General features: G+C 39.6%; 3 protein-coding genes across 5 annotated transcripts in view; all 3 read right to left on the bottom strand.

Annotated features, from left to right (window-relative positions):
* Nucleotides 1–4086, bottom strand: part of LOC127660740 (phosphofurin acidic cluster sorting protein 2-like) — a 68937-nt gene extending 64851 nt beyond the window's left edge. For both annotated transcript variants that reach the window (XM_052151135.1, XM_052151136.1), the window contains exon 1: nt 3217–4086. In XM_052151135.1, coding sequence (XP_052007095.1) covers nt 3217–3335 — 119 coding nt within the window. In that variant the 5' untranslated portion in view covers nt 3336–4086. The remainder of the gene's footprint in view (nt 1–3216) is intronic.
* Nucleotides 4087–10408: 6322 nt separating this feature from the next.
* On the bottom strand, nt 10409–14361 carry LOC127660690 (serine/arginine-rich splicing factor 5-like). 2 transcript variants are annotated; one of them, XM_052151055.1, is made up of 8 exons: nt 14295–14361; nt 13599–13742; nt 13441–13511; nt 12773–12889; nt 12604–12673; nt 11349–11422; nt 11104–11211; nt 10409–11019 (listed from the first exon to the last, which is right to left on the bottom strand). In XM_052151055.1, exons 2-8 carry the CDS (start codon nt 13722–13724, stop codon nt 10794–10796), a joined length of 792 nt encoding a protein of 263 aa, XP_052007015.1. In that variant the 5' UTR covers nt 13725–13742; nt 14295–14361; the 3' UTR covers nt 10409–10793. The 2 variants fall into 2 exon arrangements, with proteins under 2 accessions (XP_052007015.1, XP_052007016.1); XM_052151056.1 differs by having other exon boundaries at nt 14305–14327.
* Nucleotides 14362–14459: 98 nt separating this feature from the next.
* On the bottom strand, nt 14460–25234 carry LOC127660691 (deubiquitinase DESI2). Its single transcript, XM_052151057.1, has 5 exons — nt 24203–25234; nt 19485–19557; nt 18775–18868; nt 18546–18687; nt 14460–17349 (listed from the first exon to the last, which is right to left on the bottom strand). The coding sequence occupies exons 1-5, from the start codon at nt 24239–24241 to the stop codon at nt 17092–17094; spliced, it is 606 nt and encodes a 201-aa protein (XP_052007017.1). The 5' UTR covers nt 24242–25234; the 3' UTR covers nt 14460–17091.
* Between the last annotated feature and the right edge of the window lie 2019 nt (nt 25235–27253).

Genomic DNA, 27253 nt, shown 5'->3' with positions numbered 1-27253 from the left:
AATCAGCCAGAGTTCCCAAAAAGGCCACACCCACTACAGTGGAAGCCTACAGGGGGGAAATCCTCCAGCTGATGTAGCTTATTAATTAGCTCATTATAAACTTTATTTCATATTATAATAGATATGTGAATGCATGTCTTACTGTGATAGGATGAGCTATTTCTCACAAATTCTGCTTTAAGCTGTAATAATGTGCATAGAATAGACTATATATTAACACATAATTACCAGTTAATATGAATTCTACAAACAAAGGCCGTGCTCCTCACAGTGAGCAGACAAAGAGCCCGAGGGACAATGTGTCTGTGCTACAGTCGTGAATCTTTTATTCTGATCAAGAATTCATTAGGTACATTTATCTCTCTCTCTCTCTCTCTTTCTCTCCATTTATTCTCCATACATTTCTACGAAGGTGGACACCACACTCAACTCATCATTATAACCGTTATATGGGAAAGAAACAAAAACAACCTGCTTGCCAGCACACTAATGGTGCCAGTCAGGCCAATTTTATCAGCAGCTTCTTTGCTCTAGAACAGCACAGGGTGTTTTGATTCAAATTTGTGGCTTGGAAATAAGCAGAGAAAGTGACTAAAAGAAGCAGAATGTAATAGGGAATGCTTCCGTTCTTTTGATACTGTGGTGACTCATAACAAAGGGCTAAATGAGCTTCTGAATCTCTGGTTCAGAACACTTTATTTTTCTGTAACCGGCTGGTCAGGCACAGGAACCGTTTTTTTCCTCAGGCTATCCATCTCATGAAAAGTTTAAACTGCCCCATTGTGCAATTCACAGTCTAGTCTTTTTATATTTATCCAACACATCAACCTCTTCCACCATTACATTCCCTTGCACTGTATATAACAGACTTGTATTTAGATTTGCACTACTTATGTGTATGTATGTTGATATATATACACACACACACACACACACACACACAGTATCTCACAAAAGTGAGTACACACCTCACATTTTTGTAAATAGTTGATTATATCTTTTCATGTGACAACACTGAAGAAATGACACTGCTACAATGTAAAGTAGTGAGTGTACAGTTTGAATAACAGTGTAAATTTGCTGTCCCCTCAAAATAACTCAACACACAGCCATTAATGTCTAAACCGCTGGCAACAAAAGTGAGTACACCCCTAAGTGAAAATGTCCAAATTGGGCCCAAAGTGTCAATATTTTGTGTGGCCACCATTATTTTCCAGCACTGCTTTAACCCTCTTGGGCATGGAGTTCACCAGAGCTTCACAGGTTGCCACTGGAGTCCTCTTCCACTCCTCCATGACGACATCACAGAGCTGGTGGATGTTAGAGACCTTGTGCTCCTCCACCTTCCATTTAAGGATGCCCCACAGATGCTCAATAGGGTTTAGGTCTGGAGACATGCTTGGCCAGTCCATCACCTTCACCCTCAGCTTCTTTAGCAAAGCAGTGGTCATCTTGGAGGTGTGTTTGGGGTCGTTATCATGCTGGAATACTGCCCTGTGGCCCAGTCTCCGAAGGGAGGGGATCATGCTCTGCTTCAGTATGTCACAGTACATGTTGGCATTCATGGTTACCTCAATGAACTGTAGCTCCCCAGTGCCGGCAGCACTCATGCAGCCCCAGACCATGACACTCCCACCACCATGCTTGACAGTAGGCAAGACACTCTTGTCTTTGTACTCCACACCTGGTTTCCGCCACACGCTTGACACCATCTGAACCAAATAAGTTTATATTGGTCTCATCAGACCACAGGACATGGTTCCAGTAATCCATGTCCATAGTCTGCTTGTCTTCAGCAAACTGTTTGCGGGCTTTCTTGTGCATCATCTTTAGAAGAGGCTTCCTTCTGGGATGACAGCCATGCAGACCAATTTGATGCAGTGTGCGGCGTATGGTCTGAGCACTGACAGGCTGACCCCCCACCCCTTCAACCTCTGCAGCAATGCAGGCAGCACTCATACATCTATTACCCCCCACCCCAAAGACAACCTCTGGATATGACGCCGAGCATGTGCACTCAACTTCTTTGGTCGACCATGGCGAGGCCTGTTCTGAGTGGAACCTGTCCTGTTAAACCGCTGTATGGTCTTGGCCACCGTGCTGAAGCTCAGTGTCAGGGTCTTGGCAATCTTCTTATAGCCTAGGCCATCTTTATGTAGAGCAACAATTCTTTTTTTTACATCCTCAGAGAGTTCTTTGCCATGAGGTGCCATGTTGAACTTCCAGTGACCAGTATGAGGGAGTGTGAGAGCGATGACACCAAATTTAACACACCTGCTCCCCATTCACACCTGAGACCTTGTAACACTAACTAATTGGGCCCAATTTGGACATTTTCACTTAGGGGTGTACTCACTTTTGTTGCCAGCGGTTTAGACATTAATGGCTGTGTGTTAAGTTATTTTGAGGGGACAGCAAATTTACACTGTTATACAAGCTGTACACTCACTACATTGTAGCAAAGTGTCATTTCTTCAGTGCTGTCACATGAAAAGATATAATCAAATATTTACAAAAATGTGAGGGGTGTACTCACTTTTGTGAGATACTGTATAATATATATATATATATATATATATATATATTTTGTCTTATTGTGTATTCTATACTTTATTTTCCGTTCAATTATATTTTAAGAAAAATGTTATTCAATTTTTTCTATCAATGTCTTGTTGCTCATTTGTATTGTTGTGCACTGGAAGCTCCTGTCACCAAGACAAATTCCTTGTATGTGTACGCATACTTGGCAATAAAGCTCAATCTGATTCTGACTGACATTCCCGTTTGACCCGGCCTGCTATAATGACAGCTTGAACCCTCCAGCTAAACCGATTCATAACAAATTCCGCGTGCAAGTCGCGAGAGCGGTAAGCTGACGTCACAGTGGTCTATTAACGAACATTGCACAGAACTGACAAATCTTCAGGACAGAAATGATAGAAAAATGCAACACTGTCTGTAACATCAAATCGGCGATCAAAGAGCAGCCGGGTCACATTTAAACTGCCCATGGTGACTGGCAGAGCTAGGCGTGAATATCTGCAGAGCACCGCAGGAACACAACTGGATTTGCACCACCGTGATCCGATGATGACATCGGTCCGATCAGTACAAGACAACAACAGTCTAACTACTTAAACAAAACACCACTCCCCGTCGCCGTGCACATGCACCTTTGGAAACGCAGCCCTGGGCGTTTTATCACATATGACTCACCTGGGGATGCAGTTGGGTGAGGAGCCGTCTATCTCCCAGGTGGCGAACAGGTTCATTGGCACCGGTCTGTTGAGCGCCCCGCTCCCTGGGAAGCTCAACCTGGCACTTCTCTCCGCCATGCTCGCTGCTGGTGTCCCGTTCACCTCCACCCGTCACAGTGAGCAAACTTCTCCCTCTGGCGCGCGCTGGATCTAAACCCCCCGCTCGAACGCGAGTTAATCAGCTGGTCTACGGATACCGGTTACTGTTCACGGGTTGAAGAACGGTTTCGCCAATGCAGCTTCATGCCGCTATGGTTCTGCTCATGACGGTATTTCCACACCGTACACGGAGCGCTCAAGACAAGAAAATGCAGCAGCAGACTCTCGCTGCAGGAAGTCACGTGACCCTTGGTTATTCCCGACGACTGGCGCATCTGCGCGCTGGCACTCTCACTCAGCGGGCTCAGGATGGTTGGCAGTACCAGCGGCATGCCCACCTGAAATAACTGATGATACGTACAGCCGCCAGAACATCGAGTACCTTTTCACCCGGAACTTTTTCAATCTACTTATGCGATGCCGCAGCACCATGTAGTGAATTGTGTAGGCTATATGTATTTAAATATATACAGTGTAGGCCTATTATAATATATATATATATATATATTAAAAGTATTTTCTTATTTGGCGTCCTACATACATTCACAGTATGCCTACCTCTTCAGACACCATTATTTCACTGACTAGCAGCCATATCACTCTGCATCTCTTGCATGGTTGTCTCATACTGCTAAGCAGGAGTGAGCCTGTCCAATATCAAGATGGAAGACTTCATGGATACATTTAAGGTTGCTGCTGGAACAGATATTAGGGAGGCCAGGGAGTGCTCATGCTGCTGTAAAACGGCTCCGTCTTTTGGATGAGATGTTAAACTGAGATTCTGTCACTCTGTAGTCATTAAAAATCTAGGGCACTTCTTGTAAAGAGTAGGGGTGTAACCCTGGTGTTCTGTCCAAATTCCACCCATTGGCCTAATAATCCCCAACCCTGAATTGGCACATCACTCTACCCTCCTCTCCATCAATAGCTGGTGAGTGTACTAGAGCACTATACTGTTACATTATCTAGGTGGATGCTGCACACTGGTGGTGGTTGAGGAGATTCCCTCCATACATGTAAAGTGCTTTGAGTGCCTAGAAAAGTGCTATGTAAACGTGAGATATTATTCTTTTATAGTTATTAACAGGACAGCTCCTGTCTTGCTGTTGCTAACTTCATAATTAACATGTTTGAAATTGGTACTGAATTATCTGTCACAAACCCCTATAAAAAACCCAAATGTCCCTGTGTTTAAACAAGTTTGAACCATATTTATCAGCCCACCATTCGAGAAGACACTGTGCCATACACCGATTTACTGTACATTAGAAGGTTTTTCAATTCATACATCACCACACTTACATACATTTACCATTGATTTACAATAGAAACATTAACTGTAATGTACTATTTTGGCAGAAATGTAATACATTCATCCAAAATATAGTTATTTTAATTGAACCCTATACCTTGGTGTGGCAGGGCGGAGGGTGGGGCCGGGTCGTGATTCTACACACCCGGTCCCTTATCAGGCTAATCAAGCCTCCGAGAGGGATAAAGGCCGACTGCAGAGGATGGTGCGGGAGAGAGAGATAGTTTACGGACATGTCCGTCATATGTGTGTCTGTTGTCTTTTAAGTTTATAATTAAAATATTGTTTATATAATCAAGCCGGTTCTCGCCTCCTCCTTTCCATTGACTTCTTTACACTTGGGTCTTTAGTGACCCAGGACCTCATTCCCCCTGTACCTAACCCGGGACTCATTCCTACCCCTGTGCCTCATCAATTTTGTTGGAGTTATGCCCACATCTCTATAGTATTCCTCAATCTCTCTCTTATAATTAGTGTAACACAAAAAAACAAAACAAATAAAGCCAAAATTGCAGCAAAAAAATATTCTGATTTAAGTACCAAGTACATTATAGACCCTATAGGTAAGTGTCATTTGTTTTCACTTCCATGAATTATATTTTTTATTATTTCATATCTATAAGTTTACTATCACCATATATATATTAAACTACTAGAGAAATTAGTACTATATTCATACAAATAACTACTATATCACAATGATTTTCTGTGCAACAATAAATTAACAACAATTTTTGGTTTATCAGTATTCCATATGCGTATGCAAATACATATTATACATGTTATTTATTTGTCAAGTTTCAGTGATTGACTTGATTTACACTTGAAATTGCTATTTGATGAAGAAACAACTCGGAGGCAATAGCAAGTGTAAAATGAACAGTATGATATGACTATTGTCATTCAGGTGAACTACTGAAATTATTTAAATTGTGCATCTATTTAGACTCAATAAGTGTAACTTACGTGTTATGTTTAGCTCAATATGTTTTTCACAGCCAGATGCGTCTCAGGACATTTTTGTGTGAAAGTAATGTACCCTGTTCTAGATTTGTGACTTTTTCTCTTTATATGAAAAATAAACCTCACCATATATCAAAATATGATTTACTCTATTATTTTCTAATCGTTGAAAATATATTGAAAAATTTGACACTATCTGGGCATTTTATAGATCCATTTGTGATAGACATAAGAAAGTGCTGGGTCTCTAAAGACCTGAATATGTAAGAATGTTTGCTGAAATTCTCATGCATTTTAAGGGTTAAATATAACAATTAAGGGAGTGATGGAATATTATGGTTTTGTTACAATGTTATGTACAATGTTGTTAGTTAGATTGACATGGTTTCTATATGAAAAAATCTAACACAAACAATTTGGAGGTGTATGTGTGCTATCTGGGTATCTATGTGAGGATCATGGTATATTCTGTGGTTATCGTGGTCTTGTAAGCTGCCTTCATGGTTTAACCAACCATGGCCTTTTTTCTTAACCACTGTTAAATACCACTTTGAATTCTTTGAAAGAACTATGGTACATTTTGCTAACTATTATGGATCAATCAGTTTTCTCTTTGTCTAAAATCTAAGGCTCTTTGATTTTAGGGAAAAGTAACTGGCTTGGTTTGTATTCAGAAATTCCAAGATATATCTGTACCTAATCAGTTGGGAGCCCCAACTCAGTCACACTGTCAGAATATTTCAATTTAGCCCTATATAAATTAGGTGTATAAATAAACTTTTTAAGGGATGGTTCACCAAAAACGGATATTTCTCTTATCGTTTACTCACCCTCATGCCATCCCAGATATGTGACTTTTTTTCTTCTGCAGAACACAAATTAAGATTTTTAGAAGAATATTTCAGTTCTGTCCTCACAATGCAAGTAAATGGGTGACCAGAACTTCAAATATTATATAAGCATAAAAGTAATCCATACGACTCCAGTGGCTTAATCCATGTCTTCAGAAGTGATATAAATGTGGCTGAAAAAACTTATTATAAATTCTCCTTCCAGCCCAGTAGGTGGCGATATGCACAAAGAATGCAAGTAGCCAAAAACAAAATTAGAACGTGAAAGTGGAGATTTATAGTAAAAAAAGTCTCAAAAAGTTTCATATCGTTCAGAAGACATGGATTTAACCACTGGAGTTTTATAATTTACTTTTATGCTGCCTTTATGTGCTTTTTGGACCTTCAAAGTTCTGGCCACCATTCACTTGAATTGTATGGACCTATACAGTTCAAGTCATAAGTTGACATACACCTTAGTCAAACACAATTAATCTCAGTTTTTCACAATTCCTGACATTTAATCGTAGAAATCATTCCCTGTCTTGGGGAATGTGAAATGTCAGAATAATAGAGAGAATGATTTATTTCAGCATTTATTTATTTTATACCTTTCCCAGTGGGTCGGAAGTTTACATACACTTGGTTTGTATTTGGTAGCATTGCCTTTAAATTGTTTTGGGTAGCCTTCCACAAGCTTCTCACAATAAGTTCCTGGAATTTTGGCCCATTCCTCCAGACAGAACTGGTGTAACTGAGTCAGGTTTGTAGGCCTCCTTGCTCCCACATGCTGTTTCAGGTCTGCCCACAATTATTTTTTACCAGATTGAGTTTAGGGCTTTGTGATGGCCACTCCAATAGCTTGACTTTGTTGTCCTTAAGCCATTTTGCCACAACTTTGGATATATTTTTGAGGTCATTGTCCATTTGGACAATGCTTTAACTTCCTGGCTGATGCCTTGAGATTTCGCATCAATATATCCACATCATTTTCCTTCCTCGTGATGCCATCTATTTTGTGAAGTGCACCAGTCCCTCCTGCAGCAAAGCACCCCCACAACATGATGCTGCCACCCCCATGGTTCACAGTTGGGATGATGTTCTTCGGCTTGCAAGCCTCACCCTTTTTCCTCCAAACATAACATTAGTCATTATGGCCAAATGTTTTGTTTCAACAAACCAGAGGACAATTCTCCAAAAAGTAAGATCTTTGTCCCCAATTGCAGTCCAGCATCTTCACAAGGTCCTTTAATGTTGTTCTGGAATTGATTTGCACCAAACTATGTTCATCTCTAGGAGACTGAATGCATCTCCTTCTTGAGCGATATGATGACTGCGTGGTCCCATGGTGTTTATACTTGAGTACTATTGTTTGAACAGATGAACATGGTACCTTCAGGCATTTGGAAATTTCTTCCAAGGATGAACCAGACTTGTGGAGGTTCACATTTACTTTCTGAGGTCTGATTTCATTTGATTTTCCCATGATGTCAAGCAAAGAGGCACCAAGTTTGAAGGTAGGCCTTAAAATACATCCACAGGTACACCTCCGATTCAGTACATCTCCAATCAGAAGCTAAATGTCTAAAGGCTTGACGTCATTTTCTGGAATTTTCCAAGCAAGTCTCTAAACATGTGTTGGAAAAATGACTCATGTCATGCACAAAGTAGATGTCCTAAACAACTTGCCAAAAGTATAAGTTTGCTAATATGAAATCTGTGGAGTGGTTAAAATTTTATGTTTAAATGTTGAATGTGCATTTCATAACCCTAAAATAACATTTGTAATTGCACTTATTTGAGCAATACAATAATTATATCACTATTGTTAGCTTCTTTCCATTTTTAAATTATGAAAGAAACTAATAATTTGTTCTCCGGTGCTACACTTTAAAAATTAAAAGTTGAGAAAAATAAAAAAATATCATGGCAAGAGGTTTTTATGATTTTTTTTATTAATTTTTTTTTTTTTTCAACTTTTGACCGAAGCACAAGAAAATCTGGTGGGCAATGCCTCCAACCCCAGCCCCCATTAGACCCGGCAATGCTCAATGCACGTCAGAATTTTAATCAGTTTGCCCTTGAGGACGAGATCGTCGCAGTGTACCAAGGACATCAGCTTTATGGGCTAAAAGAAAAAAATAGAAAGGTAGAGAAGAATTGAGGAGGGGGGTGTTTTCCATTGGACACAGCAGAGGATAAAATATAATCTCCTATTCATAATTCTCACTCTTGTTCGCCCACATCCTCATAGCAATAGAAATCAATGTAGGCTATACAAGTTTCCAGTGTGCGTATCATTGTGGGGAAATACATAGACTATTGAGTAAATCAATAACACTTTTCTCAGTGCTGGGGCTTCTCTGGGCACAGTATTGATTTTCATAGACAGCTATTGAGTGATGTAGCTTTTAAAGGTGCAATATGTAATAAATGTACTGTATTAAAGCATAACATTATCATATGTTATCAGAGATTTACGAAACATGCAAAGCTGAAATACTGGCTTCTTCGATAACAATGCTACAGCCAGTAGGCCTATATTCTACTTTGAAATGTCCGTTCCGGCCCGGAATTTCTATTTGCGTTTTGGCCTGTGTGATCCGGCCACTGCCCATTTTCCAATTGTATTTCGACACCCCGGGTTGCCAGATTTGAAACAAGTTAGCGGCAAACACAGAGCGCTGCAGCAATGGAAGCCAGCAATACTGAAGAAACAGCGAGACCAGATGCAGCAGGTATCGACGTTCGTTCAGCGTGTGTTTACACTGGAAAACAATGGCAAGACAGAGCAGATACAGGCAACAACACTTTCGGTGTGAACAGCCCATAACTCATCCGTTCGCGCGTATCTGTGCGTAAGAGCGCGTGCGCGAAACAAGTTCGGGCGATTTACATATTTGTAGCCTACACTTACTGCCCAAATCTATTAAATTATTGTTTAGATTTACTTTTGAAAAACTGCCGTCAAAATTCTCTGTATTAAATAAAATTAATTACCAATTGAAAAAAGCATTAAATAAAATAATTACCAAACGGGGAAAAAAATAATATATATATATATGCCTTTTCTTTACACAAACTTAATTTAGTTTTACCCTGTTCTGTAGATGAATAAAGTCAGCTGAATGAAGTTCTCAGAATGTTCTGCACTTTTTTTCCAAGACTATAAACTATCAGAACTATTTGTCTAATGCCGAGTTCACTTTCAGAAAACGAGCTTTTGAACATTTTAAAATGTTTAAATATTTTAAAGCTAACAATCTATACCTTGGTCACATGTTCCGCTTCAGAACATGTAAATTTGCATTATGACGCTAAAGTACATTTTAGATATTCAAGTTGTTGGTCGTTAAAAGTTGCTGGAGAAATATGCGTGGGGTATAACATAATATCGCGAAAGGTCGATGAAAACTAGGCAATTCGGTTCGATGAGAATGACAACTCTTAGACATTTACCGGTCAATCTGAACTCGTTTTAATAGAAACACAAAATAAAACGGTTCATGCATTCACTTATATGCTGTAGCCACAAGGAGCAGGGTTTATTAAAATATCTGGCCTTAAAACACCGTCTCCCATTTCCATACAATGAGAAGCACCACCTAGTGCAATGCCGTGCCCACCCCACCAATTTTGTATATCTCCCTTACCTGACAAACCGAATTAAAGTCGTGCTATCTAACGAGTTAATCAAGAGCTTCCTTTGGGAAATGAACATTAACAATGAACGTGTTTGAGGGCCACTAGGGACAGGATTGGGACTGACGCAGTGGACGGTGCTTAAAACTTTCAACTACAGCACAAGAAAATGCTCCCATTATGTAGATTCAGATATAACCATTAACAATTTAACAAACTACACCTTGGCAGAAACACACCGATCAGAATCAATTCAGCACCGCCATATAAAGAAAACTTTAATAAGGCAAGCACACACCAATATCTGCCTCTGCCAAATAACAATATACTTTATTACAGAGTGTATATACAGGTACAAATTTGATGAACAACCATCAAGACTTAAAAAAAAACAGTTGGGAAAAACAAAACCTACACAAAGATCTCTACAGAAGTACTCCAGGTTTGTCATTCACCAAATAAAATATTCAAATGAAACAAGACATTGTGAAAATCTTTAATCTTGAAGTTTAGCTTCATAAATCAACTAAACCCACCCAGCTCTTCAGCATTAAAGCAAATCAAAACATCTTCATACAAACATTTTTCATTCAAGTCACAGTAATTTACACTAAAGTAGCATATATTTAACATATGCCACACTAATAAGTGAAAAAAGCTCAGCCTCTCACACTCATACACCCATTTGACTCAGTGCTGACTCTCCACAGAGGCAGACCGTGATCGGCTCTGTTTCCTTGGAGCAGGCGACGGAGAGCGAGAGGGAGAGCGGTTGTTGGAAGTCTTTTTCTCTGGTGTGCGACTGGCTGAGCGGCTGCGAGAGCGTTTGCTTCCACGCTCAGGGCTACGACTCCGACTGGCTGAACGGGACCGGGAACGGGAGCTGCTCCTGCTCCGGGAACGACTCCTGCTCCTACTACAATAGAAAATAAATAAATAAAATTATTAAACCGTAAAAATCTCATAGTCTTGGAGTCCATTGTAATTGTGCATTACATACTTCCTCTTGCGATCCTCAAACAGCTTGAGTTTGCGTCCATTCAGATCCGTCCCATCCAACTTATCAAGGGCATTCTTCATATCGCTGTGGGAAGCAAACTCAACCACCCTGTAAAACAAGTCAATAGTCAAGTCAATTTTATTTGTATAGCACCTTTCAGCACACACACACACACACATTACATCCACACTTGAAAGCAAGATCACAGTCAGTTGTGTATGCATAATTCCACAAAATGATCTTACCCTTCATTTTTATTGGTCCTGTGCGCATCCACAAAGGTCACCTCCCCTACCTTCCTCATCAAGTCTTTCAGATCCTGCAGGAAAAAAATTTAATGACATCATCATACAAATTCAAACAATTGACCCACACACAGCAGCTTCGCACTCACACATGAAATACACTGCATTCTGCAGCATCTGCTCTGAGAACTCCATCCATACAACTAAAAGTGTGCATGGATGCTGCAGTGTGCACCTGTAGAAAGCTCCCACAACAGATGTCATCTTACCGGTGCGCGTTTCAATGTGGCATTTGTTCCAGTTTTAAAACTACCGGAGCGTTTTCGGCAACTCTGCTCTTGACACACCTGGGGTTTGGCTAAAAACTAGTTTGGAGAACAGGTTCTCATTTTGTGAGGTAGATTTTCGCATATCGTAAACTAAAGGCTGGAACCTGTCAGCGAACGGTAGAAACTAACGCCAGATTTAAGTGTAACGTTTTCCAGCTCAATGACAGAACCCTCTTTACCATGTAACTACCCAGTGTGATGAGCTACTTACCGTTCCAAACCATAGAAGGCATTAGCAAAGAGCCACTTGTCCAAATAGCAAACGGAAGCAATGAAGCGTTAAAACGACCTCGGACTCGACCCATCCGGCCTCCGTAAGAACGGACCCCACCAGAGAGAGAGAGGGGATGGGGGAGGGGCCAAAACCCTGCAACCCTCCCCGTTTCAGCACCAACAGAATTAGACCCAAACAGCAGAGCGGGAGGATGGAGCAGATCTGACATCACAGACCCTCCAGAGAGCGGCTACCCAGCTCCTCTAAGGCTATCCTGTGCTATGGCTCTGTGTGGACCTACGGACCCAGCCAAGACTTAGACCAGCAGACACTGCGTGTCGGGTGAGGCACCACAGGGACACTATTCAGAACACAACCAGGGGAGGGCGCTATGCACCTCGGAGGCTGTGCATGCAACTCCAATTAAAGAATACCAGAGCACAGCTGTTAAAGAAAAGGTTTGAAAAACATGGGTCTGGGTTAGAGAACCTTTCAATATTACAATCATTTCACTTAAGTAAGGTTTGGCTGAGGTGAAGAGGAAATTGTGAATTCAGGTTACTCACAGTAACATTGAAAGTGTTTCACAGTAACAAAGGTAAAAGGTTGTGGTGTTGTACTGGTGTCAAAGCCAAAAGAAATGCAGGGATGCGGAAACGCTACAACAGCAGACTGCTGTACTGCTCTGCTCCTATCACAAGGCGGCGCTCACCTGCCAGCTGATACGGGAGGACAAATTCTCCACAATGATTCTGTGTTCCGTGCGTACTGGTGGGCCGTACCTGCGAAAGGATAAGATGTTTCATTGCTTGACTGGACTTTTTCAGGGATGAGAACCATCATACTCTGATGTAAAATGTGAAAACACAAAACTGGCATACCTGGAACCTGCACTGCGAGACTGACGATATCCTCCAAAGCGTGGAGAAAAACGTCCACCACCCATTCCTGGCCCGCCACCTCTTCCACGTCGTGAGCGGGCATGCTCGATGGTCACTCTGGAGGTTAAAGACAATTAAAACGGAGCAACCACATGAAACAAGCCTGAAACTAGGGACGTGCACAATTACAATAAATCGTTCAGCTCTAAATATTTAACTAATAATGGTAAACAAGATAAGAATTTAAATTAGCATTTTTCACTGAAATTACCAGAATTTGAATGATTGTTTTCAGCAAAGTGTTTATACATTACAGGTGGGACATTACTGTAAATCTTGCTATTGCAGTATGTAGACGCGATCATGATATCAAGCCAACTACACTTCCTATGCACATGGTGCTAAAGGAAGGGTCATTAAGCTTAAAATAATGATTGTGTCTAGAGACTGCAATGGCAAGATGTACAGTGAAAGTTATTTGGTCTGTTCACACCCAAAACCAAAATATAATCTCCATTTTAAACCATTGTTGCACTACACTCCCATTCTTTCCTAATTTGCATTCTACCATACTGCATTTATACTGCCATTCACACTTCGTTTCGCTTCAATCTGACAAAGGTTTAATCCAATTCAGATCATGTAAACCGGTCAGGATTCAGTTTCACCTCTCACTGCACAGTTCTTTTCCGTTCAGCTCATACACTGCATCATCTGCGTCCCTGTGGTCGTCAAACTCCTGAAAATGAGACAGCAGGGGTCAGTGAGACAAAGATAAGGTCACCACCCCATAACTAAAGATGCCCAAGAGAGTATCGATACGCACCACAAAGCCGAAACCATTTTTGAGGTTGATCTCCCGGATGCGTCCGTAGCCCTTGAAGAATTTCTCAACGTCCCTTTCACGAGCATGGGGGCTCAGACGGCCGATAAACACACGACAGCCACTCATGATGAAAGTTAAGGATTTCTGAGAAAAAGCGTAAAGGGTAGTACTAGATCAATAGTCTGGCAACAAGTACTTTGAATTGCAGGAAAAGTAGCACTTGAGCGCCGCCCTGCTGTTAACAGTCAATAGTCACAGATTATCAATGATTATCCAGCAATCTAGTTAAAGTCCAAACAGTCCACGTAAATCATTAAATCATTTCCAAAAACACGACAGACATTTCTTGAAACAAAAACAACCGAAGTATAGCAACCTCGTGTCATTCAGACTAAATCAAACGACATTATAAAAAGACAAAAAAATAAGCTACATAACAAAAAGGACCACCTAAAAAATAAAATACAAATTTGAGCGAATAACTCGGACTGAAGTGGCAAACACAGATCCGTCGGGTGGTCCAACAGGCCCCACCGACATGCGCAGACAAATTTACTCGATGTTTAACAGAAGAACCGACCAATATATAACTAAGCTCAGACTCATTTCGGACCAACAAGGTTCAAATAAACGAATAGAGAAATAACTCAACTGACAATATGAAGTATGTTTAAAAAAAATCAGCTTCGTCCTTACCTCTACTTACAGGTCAAAATGGCGCTGGTCTCGAGAATGGCGAACGCGTCCGCGCGCACAAGTATTTATACGAGAGTCGCGTGTAAAGGGGGAGTGGCATAAGGGTCTCGTGAACGTGCGTAAATATCCCAAACAAATGGCGGATCATCTCATAAGCTACAGGCGTGCTTATATATAATGTAATTACATTTAATCATGTTAGGTGCTTATTGGTTGCAATTTATACTTTAAGCATTTTACAGTAGCAGTTTTCCAGCTGGAACTGGTTTGATCCAGTCTGGAAAAGTACCGTAAACCGAATCCATCACGTGACCTTATTACCGCTGTTGAACATATCAGAAGTAACAGTGAGTCTCATCTCTTGGTATCGTTTATAAGGCATGCGATGTAAATTACTTTAATCAGTGTTTAAAATAATATTTTTAGACTTCAAGCAAAACAAGCCAAACAATTTCTCCCATACAGTGACAGCAATGAGATTCTGTATGGCTTTTCAGTTCTTTATTCTCTATTAGTCTGTAAATGTCTGGAATTTTCCATGACATCAAAACAAGAAATACTAATTGAGGCTAAAAGAAATGGCATCAGTGGAATGGGCCTACAAAATGGGCCTTTGCTGAGCTAGTAAAAGATCTAAATTTTGGCATCAGTCTAAATAAAGCAAAAATAGTGCCATAGGAATCAGGCTCTAGGTTGATAAGATCTTTGACAACATAAAAGTAATTAGAATCATATTCCAAATATAAAATTCAGTTATATAAGTCATCAAAAACATATTTCCCACACATTTCACTCAAGTGGTCATGAAACACCCATGTCGCCAGCTGCAATGCCATGCCATCCTGAGAGACGGATGGGATGATGAGTTACTAGATGAGACTCAGAGAGAAACAAAATGGCAAAAAAAAGAGATACATTATTTACTTAGATTTTCCAAACCAGAGACCATGCAGCCACCACTTGTGGGCACGCACCATGAAGTAATGAAGTTAAAGGAATAGTCCGGGTTCAATACAAGTTAAGTTCAATCGACAGCAAATTGTGGCATAATATTGATTACAATTGAAAAAAAAAAATAAAGAATCAAGGTTACAGACACTTACAATGGAAGTGAATGGGGCCACGTTTTGGAGGGTTTAAAGGCAGAAATGTGAAGCTTAAAATTTTATAAAAGCACAAAATTCATGTATTATCTGAGCTGTGAAGTTGTATAAATTGTCATTTTATAGTTGTTTTACGGTTTGTTGACATTAATATCGTCACTGCAGCAAGTTGTAAAATTGGATATAACAGAAAAGGTTAGTAATTTTATCAGACTAAAATCATGTTAACACGAATATTGTTTACGTCTGCTGGATAAACTTTTCAAGCAGTGAGTATTTTAATATTTATGGATTGGCCCCATTCACTTCCATTATAAGTGCCTTGCTGTAGCCCAGATTTTTGCTTTTTAAAGAAAAGGAAGGGCAAGTCAAAATGTATTTTTGTGATAATCAATATTATTCCACTAATGTTGTCGATTGAGCTTAACTTGTACTGAACCCGGAATATTCCTTTAAGATTTGACTAGTGGTAAAATGGGCTTCTCTGTTTGTAAGCCAGACTCAAATTTAACCAACAGCACTCTTCTCCATTCAGTCTGCACTTGTAAAAGTCAGACGCAATAACTGAAATCATGAGGAGTTACCATTAAATCCTTTGCACTTCTTCCCTCTCTCCAAATCACCCAGATATTGCAGTTAGTCATCACACCATTGAACAATACAAAAACCAGACCTGATGTGCAGACCCCACCCACACTTTCACCTCCACCCCCATAAAATCACCCGTACAAATGCCCCCTTTGTGTCCAAGACGACAGAACAACAAAAGGCTTTTGTTTCAATTGACTACAGCATATCAATGGCTTACATATATAAGTCTGCATTTTCCAACTCATTTCAGTGAGTCTGTGTGACACATACTGCCATGGGCTTGTTTTTAGCATGAATGCATCAATGCATATTTAAATAACACCATACAAACCTTGCACTATATTATCATAACATACAGCCAATGTAGATTCTAAGAAAATTAAACAAAATGAATGTAAACTGAATGACAGATTAAAACCAAATCTGAAAGGAAAAGTATATGACATTAAAGAGTTTGACATCGTATCATTAAATTAAAGCAGTTAAAAATAATTTAAATCATTGAGGGAAAAAAAGTAGTAAAGGTCAGGAATGTTAGTTCCTCTGCAGATGACATCTTTCACATGAGAACCAGCCAGAAATGAGCAGCAGTAAACACTGTCCCATTCCATCACAAAATAGAAAATTATTTAATACACAGCAAACTCGGCTAAATCCGGAGAACATCCAAACATGTAATTCAATGTCTAAGGGAATGACATAAATGGATACACTACTGAAAGTTCAGTACTGTGTAGTGGGAGGGCCCTGTAGTGCTGTCACACACCATCAGGGTGCAGTCCATCATGATCACCCATCTTTCATATTGTCCCATGTTGAGAGGAAAGCTTATTCGAGAGAGAATACTAAATGGCAAACACGGTTTTATTTTCCTAAAATCTGAGTAAAAAAATCAAATAATTCTAAAACCTTAAGAGTACAAGGTTTTTTTTAAATCCCTGGTGGCTCTACTGAAAATCATGACTTTGATTTGACCCCTTTCAGAGAGGTGAAGTGGTCTAGTGTTCATCCAGTCCAGCAGGAGGTGCTGTAGCAGCAGGATTAGAGGTTGAAGTGTATTACAATGTATATGTGTGTGTATTTGTGTAAATATGTATGTAAGATCACACACGGGTGTGTCTGCAGCTATGTGATGTTCCAGGCTGTCCCGCAGCTGCACCTGTGGCAGACGAGGGCTCATCGTCGCTGGACTCGTGTGTGTGAGAGTGTGCGTTCTCATTTCGAAGGCCCATGCTGATGTGACTTTGGAGTGCAGCGGGTGTGAGCCATTCTTTAGGCAGACAACTCTGGAGGAATGGAATACAGGAACTGAAATATGCCAACCGATTAACCCAGCGTGGAATCTCTCTACCGCACAGCAACTACAGAAAGAGAATGAATAATAGACAGATGAATTGGTGTGGAATTAAATTACTGACTAGATTTGCATTTCCTGAAAGGAATACCAATGCAGCAAAGTATAGAGTTAAAGTTTTAAGGCTTTGGTTCTGTGTACATGAAATGCTGTATCAGAGCCACCACTGTCATGAATATCAGCAACACACTAACTGTGCATAGGCTATGCAAGAAAGACAAGTATGGAATGAAGAAATGCAAGTAATCACAATTCAGTATGCAAATAGATGTTAGAGAGTAGAACAATCAGACTTTAGTAAATTATGATCTCTTCATTGTTGGGTACAGTTTAACGATGCAAGTCAAAGGGTTTTCCAATTTTCAAACTTTAGTCTTAAATTTCTTAAAAATATAAACTTGGATATGACACTAAGTTTCAATGGTTTCTGTACATTAAGCAGTTCTGGCTGAATTAATTGCATAAGTTTAAAGGAACAATCCAGGTTCAATGCAAGTTAAGAACAGTTGACAGTATTTGTGGTGTAACGTTGATTACTAAAAAAAATTCGACTCGTCTTTCTTTAAAAAAAAGCAAAAATCGAGGGTACAGTGAGGCTTACAACGGAAGTGAATGGGGCCAATTTTTTGAGGGTTTAAAGGCAGAAATGTGGAATGTGCTTATAATTTATAAAAGCACTAACATTCATTCTTATGTTAAAATAAGGCTGTACAGGATTACATCGCCATGGCAATGAAGTTGTAAAACTGGATATATCTTAACACAGATAAGATTAGTAATTTGAAACAATTTTATCACAGTAAAATAAACATGAACGTTGTTTACATCTTGTGGCTACAAATAAGAAACAGTGAGTGTTTTAACATTTACAGACTGGCCCCACTAATTTTTCTATTGTAAGTGCCTCACTGTAACCCAGATTTTTTCTTTTTTTTTTTAAAGATGGACTAGTTGAAAATATTTTTAGTGGTAAATAATATTATGCCACTAATGTGGTTGATTGAGCTTAGCTTGCATTGAACCCAGAATATCCCTTTAATACTTACTATGTTTGAGGAAAATCAGTACAGTGCTCCCTCGGAAGCACAGTAATTATTACTTGAACTAACAGCAGTAATCTCGTCAGTCAGTGAATTCGTATATGGCCAACTCCATTCCTTTGTTAAAGACAGACAGAAAAGAGGTGTTGGGGAGTATACTGACCTCAGAAAGAGAGGATGAAAAGTGGTTACAGTTTTTGTGCATCAGGTGGTAGGCATTCCCCCTGAACTCCTTGCCCAGCTCCTCCATTATTTTATCAATGTCCTCCTCTGCAAAGTCAGTTGTACCCAGAGCTATAGCTTCTCTAGAGAGGAGACAGGACTCGTGAGAGGTTAAAATCGGGCATGTGTGTATTTGATTGTGCATGTCTGATTGCATATATAAAGCTCACTTGAATTTGAAAGTCTCCCCCAGTTCTGAGGCATTTCCAGGATTGATCTCGAAAATGCCACTGAAAGGGTATGGATGGCCCCCATATGCAAACTCTGAAAAACAAAAACAGCAAACATTAAGTGAATGTGAAATGCAGTTTGCATTAAAAAAAAATAATAATTATATGGCAAGATTTTATTAACCAGAAATTGATTGGATAATGAAAAGTGGGCATAGATACCAATAGAGGTAGTATGGTATAACAAGTAAGCGTAATTTGTTTCGACAATCAATAGAGAAAGTCCTTTTAGAAGTTGAACAATTTGACAAAGGATTAAAAATCAGACAAATATTTATTTCTTAGGAATAACATCTAGGGATGAATCGTGCATCATAAGACCAGCAACATGCATTAAAAAAGAGTGATATCAAATGAAAGAAATGTTTAGTTGTTAGCATGTGCTTGTTCATTGTCACTTCATGACTCAGCTCAGAGGCCCCACTGGCTTGGCAATGGGATATTTCTTCACTTTCACTAAATGCACAGACAGCACTCTAATGACATGTCTAGGTCATTCTGTGCCTTACTGTCTTCTATTCAAATTCATGTTTGATTTGGGTTGGAGCTGAACTCTGCAGGATGTGGGAATGGAATCAAATAGACTAGAGTTTAATGCAATTTTTAATTTTATTTTTAAATGATTGAATATGGTCAAAAGGTCACTGTACCTCTGCCGTAGATCTCTATTCCTGAGTGGAAGACTCCAATACCCAGAGTGGAGGTGTATTCATTTATCCAGTACTAATAGCATAGAAAAGACATCAACATACAAGCATGTTTTAATGTATACATACATGATGCCTTTGAATTTGAACTTATTTTTCTATAGGTTATTGGTTAAAAATCAACATGAATGGCAGATGCATACAATGTAGCTAGTAACTAACATACAAGCTTTTATCTTTACAATTGTTGGGGCAATTGTAAAACTAGGACTAAACTAAAAGATTGAATCATTAAAATATGTACCATCTGAATGAGGAAACAATTCTTTAGCATAAGTACTACAACACTTGAATTTGTGTTCATATTCTAGTTCATATACACTCAATATATAATAATAAAAAACTTTTATGTGTTTTCATGTAATTACAACACTATGACTTTCTCAATTTGAATATTTTAATGGGACTATTCCTGTTTGCAGATTTACATGTTTATTTTACATGTAGATTTGTACTAGTCTGAGAAAAATGTTACAATTGCCCCTGGTTAGATTTTGGAGGAGGGGTAAATACAAAGAGAATGTGTGAAGCCAAAAAGGGGCACCAGCTGCCCTCCATAAATAATACAACATGTGGAACATTATTTAATGCCCACAGATAAAAGACTGATCTATCAGCAACCTCTCTCTCTGTGTGTAATGTGGTATTCGTATCAGGCAGGGTGTGTGAAATTAAGTTTTTACTTTATAGAAGCTCTAACAGCATCAGCTCAAACAGTTTCTAACAAACATACAAATGACACTGCACATACTCTCTCAAGAGTGGATTTGGAGGTCCTGCCCCCTCTCGGTACCCCTCTGCTGAAGCAATGTATCATGGGACATTAATCAGGCAATGAAACAGCTGTTCCTTTGGCACTCTGGGAGTTCTAAGAAGTTAGCAAACACCTGCTATCAACACACAGAGATGTTGTGTGTGTACCTATATCTCTGAATGGTACATAAACTTTATGTGAGTGTAGCTACATAAAGTTTGTCAATGTTAACCAAATGTCCCCAAAAGGATCATAAAACCGGAAATCACCTACATTTTGGGGAGCAGCAAGTGGTCGCCTCAAAGAAACAGCTTAATAAACACAAAATAATGTCTTAATTAAAATCTAAAAATGGATTCTCAAATGATGAAGTCATAACACTGATGTAAAAATAACTTTATGCATCTATATGACAATATTGCACTTGTAATTGAAGATTTGAGGACTTTTTTATATGCCATAAATGCAAAAAAACATACAGATCCTCAACTGTAAGTGTTCTGTATACAAGAAAATTGTGAGGTTTTGCTTGTAACTTAGTGATGTCCGATTTGGGAACAAATAATTATTTTAAACCAATTATTTTTAATGACTCGATAAAACCGATTCGCAAACCATTGTTAGATCACCCAACTATAACACCAACTGTCACAGCTGTTGTGGTCTGCGTTGCCGCAGAGAAACTGTGAGATGGAAACAGTGTTGTTAACAAAATGGGAATAATCGATATCAATAATGTTGGTACCAAATTCTTGGAATGTTAATGAAGTAAGCTATATAACCTAGTGGAACTGCTGTGATAAACAGCAATTTTACAACAAATGAAACATAAAATGCAGTGTAGGGATGTCTAGAAACACTTTTGAGTAATGACTCGGTTTTGAATCATTTCATAAAAGTGAATAAAAAACATGCACATCCAATGGCAAAAAAGTTCAGTGTAGGTGCTCAACCAAAGGCAAAATAGTATCAAAAGGAAAAAAGTCAGCACACCACAGCTCCAAATATAGACCATATAAATGTAATCGGTTTCATGAAACGAATGAAAATATAGAATAAAATTAATCAGACCAGAGACTATTTAGTACGATTTTAGTAGCATTTTAGTGCCATGTATTAAACATTATTTTGAGAATAAAAACAGAATACTTTGAGAATAAAGTTAAAATTACGAGAATAAAGTCGTAGCATTACGAGATAAAAAGACTTTAGTCTCGCAATTGCTATGACTATATTCTGGTATTTTTTATTTAATTCTCAAAATACTACGACTTTATTCTCAAAACCATATATATTTTTAAAATGGCACTAAAATGTCATCTTAATTTAGCCCAAGATGCACCACTTGTATTTAAATGAATGGGAGAAATTAGAACACCCAATATGGCAGATGTAGAAAAGTAAATCTCGCCTTTTAGATACAGACATCGTCTGTCAGTCAGCTTGAGAAGGTGCATGCATATTAGCTACCAGCATGATAACTAGAATAGTTTTTTTGCTTGATCTAAGCTTAAGAAGCACAATTTATAATACCATTGTTTTCTGTTTTTACAACTGATTTTAAATATTTTCTTTGATCGTAATATTGACCAACCTTTTTTGTAAATTTCAGTCTTTCCCCATTCAAGTAGATTGGATGGACTTGTCAGGAAAGGGACATTGATCGGACTTCCCAAGGCTATAGAGTACAACTGTCTGGTTCCAGAATTAAAAAACCCATTCATTTTTTCCATAGGCTTTAGAATTTCAACAATAACATATAAACCTTCAAAGACAGACCTATCTGGAGAACCGAGGTTGTTTATCGATGGTATATGCTTCTGTTGAATCCATCTGTCATTGTTTCAAAATCACGTTTGATTGCATAATATCTGGTAAACAACTACAAAGATAGCTTCACCAATCAGGGAACTTTGTCCAACATAGCCCACAAAACATGCCAAGGAGCAATTACTCCAATGACGCACTGTGAATGACGTAACCAAGTTGGTCTCCCTTCACCCTTAAGTCATATTTTTGTACATATTGGAATATTTTGCAATAAAAGTCAAAAATATTGTTTCTATACTTATAATCAACAACCAAAGGTTTGATATATTCTCATCGTTTTAATTAATTCCATCATTAGCAATGCTTCATGGGATTGTAGTACGTGCCTTCATGAAAGATGGCATGTACACAGTGCTGTACCTTTGTCTTTTTATCTGATTTTAAAATACTTTTTTGCCTCAAATCAAAGTTTGTGATGTTGTGATTCACCTAGGAGCTGGTTGCTTTGGTTCATGGCTTTCAACTCAACTTTATGAAAAGCCAACACAATAAAATAATGCAGTTCCGGAATTATTTTTCCTATGAAGCATTGCGAATTACATGATTGAAAAAAAAAAGAGAAGGATATATATCAAACTATTGATTTTAGGTTTATCATTATAAGTATAAAAAAAAAAAAAAATTATAATTATGTTTATGGCAAATATTCCAATATATTCCAATAAATAAATAGTTTGAGGCTGTAGGAAGACCAACTCTAATGTGTCACTCAGCGTGCATAAATAAAGTGGGCGGTCTCTTCCGGGCTTTTTTCATGGGCTTGTATGGCCGCAGATCTCTGATTGGTGGATCTTTCACTGCTGTACCATGTGATGTGAAGTTGTTCACCAGGAATTCCACTAAAGACAATTTTTAAACAATGAAGTTATAATAAAGCTTACTGATAGCTTAAAAGAAGCATATACCATGGATTAACCAACTATGTCTTTAAAGGTTTATCAGTTAATGCTAAAAATAAATTTGTCTATGGAAAACATTTATGGGATTTTTACTTCCGAAACCTGACTGTCAAGGTGGTTGCACACCGGACAAGAAGCTGTGCCGCGGCTAGGACACGGCACAGGTATCAAACACAGGGCACGTTGATGCGTTTCACGTGGCAAACAGTACACACAAAATTCACAATTACCAAGGTTTTCCCCAAGATTTTCTGCCCTTTTCTCCCCAAATTGGAACACCCAATTCCGGGTGACGTAGGACGAATCTCAGTTGCCTCTGCGTCGTCAATCTGCAAATCTTATCTCGTGGCTTGTTGAGCACGTTAACGCGAAGAAATAGGGCATGCGGAGGCTTCATGCTATTCTCTGCAGCATCCACGCACAACTCACCATGCGCCCCACTGAGAGCAAGAGCCACTAAGTTAATCCATGTGACTCTATCCTCCCTAGCAACCGGGCCAATTTGGTTGCTTAGGAGACCTGGCTGAAGTCACTCAGCACACCCTGGATTTGAACTCTCAACTCCAGGGGTGGTAGTCAGCATGAATACTCGCTGAGCTACCCAGGCCCCCACGGTTTTTCCTTTCTTGAAGAATGAACAAGGCTAGAGTAAATAATATATGTCCATTGATAATGGTTTGGGTCACATCTTGTGGAAAATATTCTAGTTGCACTCCGTGGCGCGGCAGAAATTTGAGGCAGCCTCCGGAGTTGTAGGTTGATGCCGCAGACCGATGCGGAGTGGTGGCGGCAGTGTGTGTACATTCATAGAAAACAATTGTTTCAAATTTTAGAATGTGCCATGCCATCAGCCAGACCAGTCCAGTGTGCGACACCCTTGATGCTCTATTGTAATGTATTGACACTGACAGCGCCTTCTACAGCATGGGAGGAAAAACACACTGGGCTATCTGTTTGCAATGAGTACGAAGTACGTTTGTTTCCCATGCTTTAAGAAAAAGAAAGAAAAAACATTTGAGGTAGCAGCCCAGATCCTTCACTAAACTACGGCCACCCAGATATAATTTCCTAAAGTCTTCATCTCCACATATTTATATTGTAACATGTTAAATTACACCAAAAAGGAGGCTTAAAAGAGTGAGGTTTTTTTAAAAGGTGAAATAAAAACGTTGGCTTACCATGTCATACACATTAAGGATAACGGGTTCATTTGCCATCCTGATATCCTGAGAAAGAAGCCCGCGCAAAATCCCTTAAAATAACGGGCGTTTATTATTGCTCGACAGCTGCCAAAGCACCAGATGCGCTCGGGAGTTTCGGGTCCAAAGAAGGTTAAAAAAAATCGATAAACACTGTAAACTCGAGCTAGGCGCTAGATCGACAGACGAAAGACCAAATCACAGTTAAAAAAAATATTTTCTTGTCATTTATTAATCAATAAAGTCATTCTGTGAGATGTTGAGTTTGGCTCGCGGGCCAAATCGGGTGGTTATTTAAGGAGAAATAAGGGTTGCAGAGGTAGACACGGGTGAAAAAAGGCAAACAGGGCATCAGTTTCCATATATGGCGAATCAAGCGGGAGAAAACAGGCACTTGGGGCCTCCGGGTGCGCTGCGCGCGGAGTCTACGGTAAGCGCGAAAGGTTAGTGCACTGATGACAGTCAGCGAATTAGACTGTGATGACCAATTAATATCTCTTCGGACTTCTCCGTTTGTCTGTAACTTTGTATAAAGAACAACTTGAGACTCGTTGATTAGTCCTAATCAGAAGATGCACCGCGACTTGCTGTCATTCAAATGAGCACCGTAACCAGCGACTTAGGAGTCAGACTTCCCGTTAAGATGACTGATATGAAGCGTGCATTCTCACGTTTCAGTTGCACGGGGTTAGCTGTTCGGCAGAGTGCAGGGGTTGCAGCTGTGATGAAGTGAGCTTGCTGCAGTCCCGATCTCAACAGCCATCAGCGCCGCAGTCCTGGGGTTTGTCCTTATGCAGGCCGCGCTGGAAGAATTGAGCAGCGCAGAAGACCTCCGGTGACACGTAGTGTTAAATTTCCTAAACACACTTTATGATATGGATGAAGACATCACTCTAACCGCGTAGCGAGCATGGTCCGCGCTCGTGTTCATATAGAATCATCTGCGTTTATTACATCATCATCATCATCAGCATCATGAGCTGTACGCAGCGCGATTCCATCATCCCCCTCCATCCCCCTCCGTGCGTTATAACAGGGCGGGGGCGATGCGTTATTCCGGGGTGGGGAATCTAATCTTCTAATAACCCTGCTCCCTACGACGAGGTCTGAATTTTGTGTTTTTACTTGAGTTTGCATGCTTTGAGAATAAAAAAAGGCATACGTGTTTTAATTAATAGGGGTCATTGGGGATAGTTGTCACAACTTTAATTCCAGTGACAATTTCTCACTGTAAATTAATTTTTGAAAGCCAATTTCTGTGTAGGCACATACCTTTTAGTAGTGGCAACAAAAAGCCTTTGAACATTTCTATTATAGCCCAATAAATAAAAGTCAATTTATAGTTCATTTTTACACAATAGCTGAATTTACTTAAAATCAGTGGCGTCTCAGGGTCATTACCTAGTGTGGGGCACAAACAATCAGGGCAGAAACTGCAATATACATTGAGGGTGACAAATCCCCCCAATAATCAGATAGCCAGACTGCTATTATATATACATATTTATATAATAATGTATATCCTTGTTGCTGTTCTGCTGTAGTCCATTATGCACCACTGTCTAATTGTCATTAAGTTGTTGCAGGAATATCGTTTAAAAAAAGTTTAATTTTTTAGCATGCTCTGTAGTCTAACAACGCTCGTCAATGTAATTTGAAATAGCCAATCAAATTGATGAAGGCGGGACTCAAGTTTAAGAAGCTAAGTGGAAACCTCTTGGATAATTTATATTCCAGTGCCACCAGGGCTGAAATGGTAGAGTGTCGCCCAGGATTTAGCACTGTCAACTGGCCTCACAGCACAGAAGGTACGGTGGTTCAAACCCTGGTTAGCACTGTCGCCTTACTGCATGGAGGTTGTGCATGTTCTCCCCGTGTCTGCGTGGGTTCTCTCCGGGTACTCGGCTTCCTCCCACCATCCAAAAGACATGCAGGCTAGGTTAATTGGTGTCTCCAAAAAATTGCTGTGGAGGTGGATGTGGATGTCTGTCTATGTGTGGCCCTGCGATGGACTGGCGACCTGTGCAGGGTGTCCCCCGCCTTTCGTCCAATGTTAGCTGGGATAGGCTCCAGCCCCCTGCGACCCTGTACATGGATAAGCGGTTGACGATGGATGGATGGATGGATGGAACTGGCCCAAAACTTGTCGAGGGGGGTTCACTGTCCTTTTCTGCATATCGCTGCGCCGTTTTGTGGTCTGTTCCGCATAAAGCGGCGGCTCATTTAAGCTTATCGCGGCCCATTCGTCACGTTTCGTGGCCGACCCACCGGCCCGCTCAGTTCTACCTATGGACAGGCCGCCCTGATGGGCCCCAAGTGCTGGCCCACCAGGAAAATGCCTAGTATGCCAGATTACCAGTCCAGCCCTGAGTGCCACCCATCAGCAAGCGGTTCAGGTTAAGAGTGTTTGTGTCATGTAAGATGTTAATATCTAAACAAACATGCAATATTTGCCCTCTGTTTTATGATTGAAATGTTGTACCAACTGACAGTAATTTGTAAGTGTGCAATCTACATTCACCATTTGGCAAAATTTGCCATTTTGAATTGAAAATATGTCATTACGGTGTGTGATTTGTAGGTCATACATATCTGTGAACGTGAAAACATTAACAGAGTCATTTTCAGCATAAGGCATTAGACAAAGACTGAATGTGTTTATATTGTTGAGGAATTGAATTAATGTGGTAATCTGTAAAAAAATAAAAAAATAATTGATAAAACACAAAGTAGAGTGTTTACTCAGAGTAGAGTAAGCTTTATGCTTTGTAGTGCTGTCAAACAAAATATTTACTATACTATTTATTGCTATAACTGCATGTTTGCCCTACATTACAAAAAATAACTCTGCTTAGGTGGTTGGGAAAGTGTGGTACAAAAGTACTGATTAAACTAGATACTTAAAGTTTGAGACTTTAAGTATCTAGTTAAGTAACTAACTGTAGCATTAGTTTGTCAAAACCTTGTCTGGAATGTCTAAATGCTTGAAGTTACAACATTTTATCAGGTCTTTTATCACAGTAAGACAAA

This window comes from Xyrauchen texanus, chromosome 20 (genome assembly GCF_025860055.1).
Source record: "Xyrauchen texanus isolate HMW12.3.18 chromosome 20, RBS_HiC_50CHRs, whole genome shotgun sequence".
In the NCBI taxonomy this organism is placed as follows: domain Eukaryota; kingdom Metazoa; phylum Chordata; class Actinopteri; order Cypriniformes; family Catostomidae; genus Xyrauchen; species Xyrauchen texanus.
This window is presented reverse-complemented; position numbering and strand designations above follow the sequence as displayed.